The sequence below is a fragment of the Sceloporus undulatus genome, chromosome 6 (genome assembly GCF_019175285.1).
Source record: "Sceloporus undulatus isolate JIND9_A2432 ecotype Alabama chromosome 6, SceUnd_v1.1, whole genome shotgun sequence".
In the NCBI taxonomy this organism is placed as follows: domain Eukaryota; kingdom Metazoa; phylum Chordata; class Lepidosauria; order Squamata; family Phrynosomatidae; genus Sceloporus; species Sceloporus undulatus.
In genome coordinates this window covers 103,485,704-103,493,747 of record NC_056527.1, presented here as the reverse complement: position 1 = coordinate 103,493,747, position 8,044 = coordinate 103,485,704, and the positions used below count along the sequence as shown (strand labels likewise).

The 8,044-nt window shown below is 43.1% G+C and overlaps 1 protein-coding gene across 1 annotated transcript in view; it reads left to right on the top strand.

Moving 5' to 3' along the window:
- CD19 (CD19 molecule) overlaps positions 1-8,044 on the top strand; it is a 34,474-nt gene that overhangs the window by 17,749 nt on the left and 8,681 nt on the right. The window contains exons 10-14 of the mRNA XM_042474574.1: positions 131-193; positions 301-369; positions 967-1,038; positions 2,524-2,592; positions 4,773-4,862. Of these exons, the coding sequence (XP_042330508.1) occupies positions 131-193; positions 301-369; positions 967-1,038; positions 2,524-2,592; positions 4,773-4,862 (363 nt within the window). The remainder of the gene's footprint in view (positions 1-130; positions 194-300; positions 370-966; positions 1,039-2,523; positions 2,593-4,772; positions 4,863-8,044) is intronic.

Genomic DNA, 8,044 nt, shown 5'->3' with positions numbered 1-8,044 from the left:
TGTGTGTGTGTGTGTGTGTGTGTGTGTGTGTGTGTGTGTGTGTGTGTATGAGAGTCTCCCAGTTTCTGTACATATCCTCTCTTTCTTCTGAGACTTTATGCACCAACAACTGTTGTTCTTCCTTCCACAGATACTTCCCTATATGAAAATAAAAACAGCAAGGTGAAATCTGGCTCTCACAATTGGGTCTCAGGTAACAGACTGGGAAGTAGGAGATGTTCACCAGAGGAAGAGAAATGCAACTGTCATGGCACTATTTTGACCTGATTTTCTGACCCACTGCTTTCTTGTCACCCACAGCTGATGTATGCTATGCAAATAAAGACCCAGAGGCTCCCAAAATCCTGCCCCAAGATCCACTTGATGAAGGTAACATCAGGGGTTTGAAATCAAAACAGGAGCAACCCATCAAAGCAGCATGCTTAGAGATCTGAAAAACAAAAACAACTATATAATAAATGTAGTATTCTTTATTCCAAGCTACACTGTTCATTCAAGTGAGGATCTCTGCAATTATGATATGCTGACGGAACAACTTCCTTTAGGGAAGAGTATTTAAATTTCAAACGTGTCAGGAATAAATATCACACTGGAACAATATATCCTGGTTGGGACTGGGTGGTGTGGAAGACAGGAAGGGCTTGGTAGAGAACCTTGTTGAATTTGGCCTAGAAATAAGGCAAAAAACATTCCCATAGTAACATTTCCTTCAGTCATTTCACACTGACCTTCAGTGCATATTATTGCCCCCAGTGACTTTCAGGCCTCACCACAGTCCTGTTATCACCAGCAAATAAACATGCAATGCAAACACTGTCCACTTTCTCCCTTCCATCCTCCTATTAGCAGTGACCCAAGGAAAATACTTTCAAAGGGGCTTGAAAGTATTACTACTAATGACAAGTGTATTTGATCACTTAAAGCCACTAAGTTCCATTGATGGTTGGACTCTTTGTGTTTCCTCAGCTGATGGTGAGAACTATGAGAACTTAGAAGAGGAAAGCCCTATGAGCCCTGGTGCCATGCGCCTGATAGCAGGTACTGCATCTGGAAAAGGCAAAATCCACAGCACTTTCCTTAAGCCCTACAAATCTAGTGTGTGATCTTTATCTTTTGCCATTGGCTTCGAAGAAATAGTGTTGACTAGTGATTAGAAGGATGGACTAGCTTGATGGGTTCAAATCCTTGCTCAGACATGTAGTTTGCTAGGGATTCTTTCAGCCAGACCTACCTCACCAGTTAGGCCCATTACACTACACTGTTATAGTGCTATATTCCACTTTAACTGCCATGACAACATCCTTTGGAATCCTGGGGTTTGTAGTTTTAAGGAGGGGCATTTAGAATTCTCACCCAGATTGCTCTTTGGCCTCACTAAACTACAAATTCCAGAATTCCACAGGACGTTGTCAAAGTGGAATGTAGTACCATAACAGTGTGATGTGATAAGGGCAAAGGTGGCTGTGAGGATAAAAATGGGGAGGTGGACCATGTGTACTGATCTGAACTCTTTGGAGGAAAGGTGGGATATCAAATGTAACAAATATTACTTCAGTATATCTTGGTGTCACTGCTACATTTTAATCTTGATATTCTTCTAAGGACCTTAGTGTAGCATACACAATCTCTTCCCCCCTATTTTATCCTGATAAAACACTATGATGTTGACTAGCCTGAGAAAAGGAGACTACTTTGGGGTCACACAGTGAGCATCATGTTTGAGTAAAGATGTGAAACAGGAAAACCCTGCCTCACCCCTCAGTTAATGTGAAACCCTATCTGTTATACCATACTGGAAATAAAACAGAGACAGTGGGTGGGTAAGTGCATATCAGTGCCAACACTGGGTGTATCTGCACTTTTGTTCATCTAACATTGGTTTAGCAGTCACTTTCTCTCCTCTGTGATACTGCAGGAACTAAAATTTTGAGAAGGGAGGTGTAGATCTCAATGAGAGAATTTATGGTACTTACACTAAATTGAATTCCTAGGAGTTTTTTGGTATAGAATCTTTGTATGTTTGTGGCATAGATAAGTCCACTGGCAGGTGGAAAGAAGCAATATTGAAGGGGATAATGGTGTTGTGGCCTAGAGCATGCTGACAAATAATATCACACCTTTATAGATCACATCTGACTCCTTTTCAGTTTTTCAGTGGTGCTATTTGAGAAATTTAGTTCTTTAAACAGAAGATAGTGATGCCAGATGAGGCCATATCAGTGCTGATTGTTTGGAATACAATGACTAAGAAATGGTGGCTCAAATTCATGGTGGCCTTATATTACACTGTGCACGTGAAACAGACTTAAAATAACAGTTGTTGGGTAATGGGAACAGGAAAGGACTATTGCTCAATAGGAAAGGTCTATTGTGGGCTTCCCTCAGGTACTGTATCTAGATGGCCAACATGGGACACCCAGCACTGTACTCCATACATTCTTATTATCTTATTTTCTTATGAGCTTCTTCTGTTTGGATGCAATCTAAAATGGCATTGACTGTTATTGTTTATCTCTGCCCCAGGTTTACGTATACACTTGGCTCTGGACCCTCCCAGTGATAAACAGGATGGTGTCAGCGAGACTTCTACAGGTAAGCATAAAACATAGCAACTTCTTTGACTCACAGGAAGAAAGTAATCTTAGGCTGAATCTACACAGATTAAATAATGCATCCTTACCTCAATTTCAGTCCTGTTGGAACACACTGTGTTTCTCTCCTTTTGATTTGAAAACACTCATGTTTATGCCTGAGAGCTATAAGGTGATATATAAAAACTTCTAGTTTACTCCACTGTTTTTGGGAAGAACTGGGTGTTTAAAGCATGTAGTTGGACCCACACATTTGGATTATGGTGGAATTGGGGCTGGGGGAAGGAGAATGGAAGGGGAAGACCATATTAGTGGGTGGTCACCTAGATCATCTGATAGTTTACACTACAGGATAGCTCCCATCCTACTGCATTTAGAGGGGAGATAAGAGGTCTTTGGGTTGTTTTCAGGCAAAAGATCACCCCCAAGCAACCCAATGTTTTTTTTAAAGATGTTGGGTGGTCCTGGCACTTTGTGGGCTTTAGGAGCCACACTTAGGTGTCCCAAGGGCTGCATGCTATGCTTTGCTCACCTTGGCCCCAGACCCACCACAAATGTTCTCTGCTTCCCCCTGCAAGACCCATCTTGATCTATGAAGCCACATTTCTGTCAGTCTTGACCATTGCCATTGGCAGAGAAATGCATCCTCAAAGCTTGCGTCCTCAGTCACGTAGCAGACCTTCCAACTTTGTCTCTCCTTGGAAAGTGACACTGTTTTTCTTCCTTGAAGTCAAAACAGACACTACATTTTGCATCAAGGATGGGATACTGTGGCAAGTTCAGGGCTCAGTTTTCTGCCCTTGGAACTCTATGGAGGGCCACATAGACCACCAAAAAGAAGACCAAGACCAAACAGAAAGGGTCTGATCTTGAAAAATAATAGCAATGTTAAACAGTGCAGGGATGCTTGCAAAAGATTTAAAAGATGTGTCATAGAATCTATGATGAGTCACCTCAGGATTTTCAGGAGGCAGTTTGTGCTTTCTTGTCTTGTCTTCTTGCTAGAAATAGGGCAACCTAGGAAGTGTGGGACAGCAAAAGCTGCTTGTGGGCCCCACCTGTGACCCTAGGGGCACATTTTGCCCATCCCTGTTCTAGATGGTGGGGAATTTCCCAAAGACCTATGTTACCCCAGGATCAAGCCCCCAATCTCCCCTCTCATATTTGATATCAATTTAATACTAAAAGGGATGCTGAGATGAGTGACCTGTAAAAGCACCCCATTGCAGAAACCTGGCCATAACATATAGGGAAATTCAGTTGGTTCTAGCAAGGGAGGAAGCAAGAGCACCCTCCACAATGAGATCATCCAAAGACATCTTCATAATCCCTTTTGCTATAGAGGGCAATGATGGAATTATGACTGAAGAAGGTGTCTGTGCACACAGAGACAAAGGGTTTTTCCCTAACAGAAAGGATTTTCCTCTGTCTGAAATATGCATGCCAATTGACCAAACATTTCCTCAGTCTCACAACCATTCTTCTCTCCTGGGAACACCATTTAGCAGTGAGGTAATCCATTCATTCTGAGATTACTGCCCCAGGACATGATTTTGAGTATATAGACCACTACCTAGACACCAGCAATTTGGACTAGTTGGAAGTAGGACACTCTGTCCAGCTTCTGCTAGATTCCTCAATAAGCTGGCCACCTCACTTGCCGCAGAGGCTATCGAGCCATCTCCATTCTGGACACCTATTGATTGGAACCAAGCTTCAGGATCAATACAGTATCACAATTAGCAAGGCCTCCACTTTTCCCTTTTTCCCAGCTTTGCTTCGTTAGTTCTTGTGTAAAAAGTAAGTATGTGAGAATGTGTGTGTGTTCATGTATTGGTTGTTTTATTAATAAAACTACGAAACCTTTTTGGAATTGCCTCTGAAGTTTTGTGTGATTTGGAACCGGTATAAAAAGGGTTAAGATCCCAGGCTAAATGCTGCCCCAGCCAAAGGTATAGTTAACTGAGATAAATTAATTCCCCTATTAAAAATTATTTGTGGGTGCCTTCCCAGGACCCTAGCTTTTTGCATAACACCTATGTTGAGAACAAACATATTAAACTGGCATTCTAGTTAGCTCCAGGTAAATAAACTCCATTTGTCTGGGACCCAACTTTGTAGTATGCTTGGCATAAATTAATCCAGCCCTGTCTGAACTGGTTCTGCTTTTTCCCGACTCAGGCTCCCAGTCCTATGAAGAGATGAATGGGTCTTTGTCCCACACTACTACCAAGCCTCTTCATCTGCACCCCAATACAAGCAATGAGGAAGGTGAGTGTCAATCCTCCAGCAGTTTGAGAACAAAGGTACCCCAGGTCTCCACATGGTTACTGTATTAGAAGGTGGTGTGTGGGCACTAATGGCTGAGTCTCCTAACGTAAGAGCTTGTTCCCACTAAGGGAGGGGAAACACCGGTTCTGAATCGATTTGCATTAGGCAGCGTGCCATTAGGAGTCGGTTTAAATCTAGAACAGTTCCTAGACCAACCCGAATCGTTTCCCACACAAGAAAGCGAATCCAGAAGCGGGTTAAAATTTAAATCCGTGTTTTGTGGCCTCATTTAAAAAAAACGCGTGTTAAAAAAAAAAAAACACTAAGGGTTCATACCTAGTGTTTTTTTTTTTCCCCCTTGATTCGAGTTAGGAACCGGAGTAGTTAGATGAGAACGATAGCATTTGAATCCGGGCTAGCGGATGGAGGCCTACGCGCTGTGGGGCTGTCCTTGGGGTGAGGTGCCCTTTCTGTCCCATCACGCGTGGCTGTCGCCATTTTTTTGCTTCCCTCCCCCCTTTGTTCGCTGTGGTCTTCAATACGCGATAATTGCTTATTTTTATTTTTTCTTTTATGGTTTACCGGCCGCTTACCATAATCTCTTCAGCGCTTTAACTTAAGCGCCTGAAGTCTCGGCCTGCTCACGCGCCTGCATCTGGCAAAGGCTACAAGCGTCTCCCGGTGGATTGCAAAACCTCCCCTCTGTGTGGGGAGAAGCCCATTTCCTAACGGAGGAGAAGGCAGAAGGGGAAGGCTCCTCTCAAAGAGGCGTCCCGGCCCGCTTGGGCCTCTGTCTCGCCCAGGCAGGGAAGGGGAAGCCTCCTCGCAAGGAATGCATCTGATCTACGCCCAGGCCAGGGAAGGAAGCCTCCCTTCCTCGCGAGGAGGCATCTGATCTCGCCCAGCAGGGAGGGCCTCTGATAATGGGGGGGGGGGATAGAGCCTTGCTGCCCTCTCTTGCTCAAACGGAATCTTCCTTCTCCTCCACCCTCTGGAAGAGAAATCGTTGGGAAAGTGCGCCCTCCCTGCTTTGCCAGCAGGCCGCCTTCATTGATCTGAAGGGACATGAAGGCGGGGATGCTGCACCTGGAAAACCTATCCTAGTTCCTCTGGAGAGAGCTTTGGGTTTCCTACTAAATTCGCATTGCCAGCAGCCTCCTTCTCAGTGACCTCGGGTGGGCTTCTCTGAAGGGGTTCTGCCTTGGCTGTCTTGGAGACATGAAGCGGGATGCTGCCCTGGAAAACCTAGTCCCCATAGTTTCCTCTGGAAAGAAGCGTGTGGGTTTCCTACTAAATTCGCATTGCCAGCAGCCGCCTTATCATTGATCTCTGTGGGCCTCTGAAGGGTGTTCTGCCTGGCTGTGTTGGGAGACAGAAGCAGGGATGCTCCCTGGAAAACCTATCCCCATAGTGTGTTCCCTGGAAAGAAGCCTTTGGTTCCGGAGGAAATGTAATATAATAGGCAGACACAAAGCGCTTATGGACGTTTGAATCGGTTAAGCGACTTGATTGGTCCATTTTAAAAAAAAAAACGCCAAAAATAAAATCGAATCAGAAACGGTCACAGAGATGGAAACGATGTCACAGATAAATCGATTCAGAATTAATGCGGTTAACGTTACGTCATTCTGATCGTAGTAATTGAATTGAACAACGGTCCAATAAGGGATGGAGGAGAAGAAATCGCTTTAGTTTTAAAAACACACCGATGTCATGCCAGTGAGAACGCGTTACGGAACGCTTTGCAGGGTAAAAATCCGAATTAAACAGCAGATGGAATCGATGAAGAAAGCGATTCTGAAAGCGGGATAACAACTGTGTTATTTTAATTCGATTTTATTAAAACGTTTTATTTTAATTCATATCAAATCCTAAAGTGGGACAAGCTCCAACTCTATTCTTTCATGATATTCATAATAGTAAGACTTTTAAGCATAGAAGCAAGAAGACACAAAACTGAATTCCTGCAGGGAACAACAAAACAGGAGGATGGGTTAGAATTCTAGTTAGTGTTACGAATTTTTTCAAAATAGTATAAGAAACAGATGAAATTCATGACAATCCAGGATTAGCAAGAGAAAGCCAGCTAGAAAAACTCATGTACATAGACCTAATATCAAATTAAAGTATTAATTTTCATGAAGGTAGCCATGTGTTTCTCTGTAAGATTAATTTTCTTAAATGATATGAATGCATACATTTTTGTCTTTTTGAAGAGCTTGCATCCCCAAAATGCCAAGTGTTTTGGGGTGGGTGGGGGTGGGGGGGGTGAATCTTGTTCAGTTTAAATAAAAAGAAAAAGCTTTCTAACCCTCAAATATCTTGTTGTAATAAAAGGACAACCTGCCAGCCTTAAAGGGATAAGCTTTCCAATCCTAAAATAAGGGTCAACCCTTAAATAGAAGGTAACCTGGCAATTCGTTTTCTGGCAGAGTTCCTTGGGTTTGAAAGCTGCATGCATGGTAATGCAAATCTAGATGGGGAAGAACGTTTGTCACTAACGTGCCTCAATGGCATTGCACAAATGTATAATGGGTTTTCTTAGGACAGGCAAGGAATAGTCAGAAGGTGGTTGTGCCACTTCCTTTCTCTGAAATATAGCCCAACAGCAACCTGGTAATTCATTGGCGGTTTCCTACCAAGATACGAACCACTGCTGACAGCTGCGACCGTTTCAGAATCATACAAGGATCTGGTCCCTTTAGGGTTTGGGGTCATCATAAACAAGCAGAAAAAGCGAACCTTCTTCATTTCTTATTATCAAGGGGAATGTTGGCAACAGTATAGTTTGGTAGACACCTCAAAAAATGGCGGTGACACTGGGTTATTTATCACCAGGTTTGTAGGTTTGTGTTCAAGAAATTGGTGATTAAGAGATGAGTTCATTTCTAGCCAGGTCTCCTTTACAGATTGCTGATTCCGATGAGAAAAAAACCATGGAAGCCCCAACCCAATTTCAATATTCACGGCAAGAAGGTCAACTTGGATCCACATGCGGAAGTAATGTGTGTTGGGACTAAGAAAGTGTAAATTATTGGTGCAGCCTATGCGTTGGTCAGTTTTTTCAAGATCCATTTACTTCATTCTGCTTTAGAACCCACGGTCCTAGAGAACTTGGTATAATGGTATTGTATATGTATATGTAAAGAAATAAAATTTAAGATTTGACATTGCTGAATTTT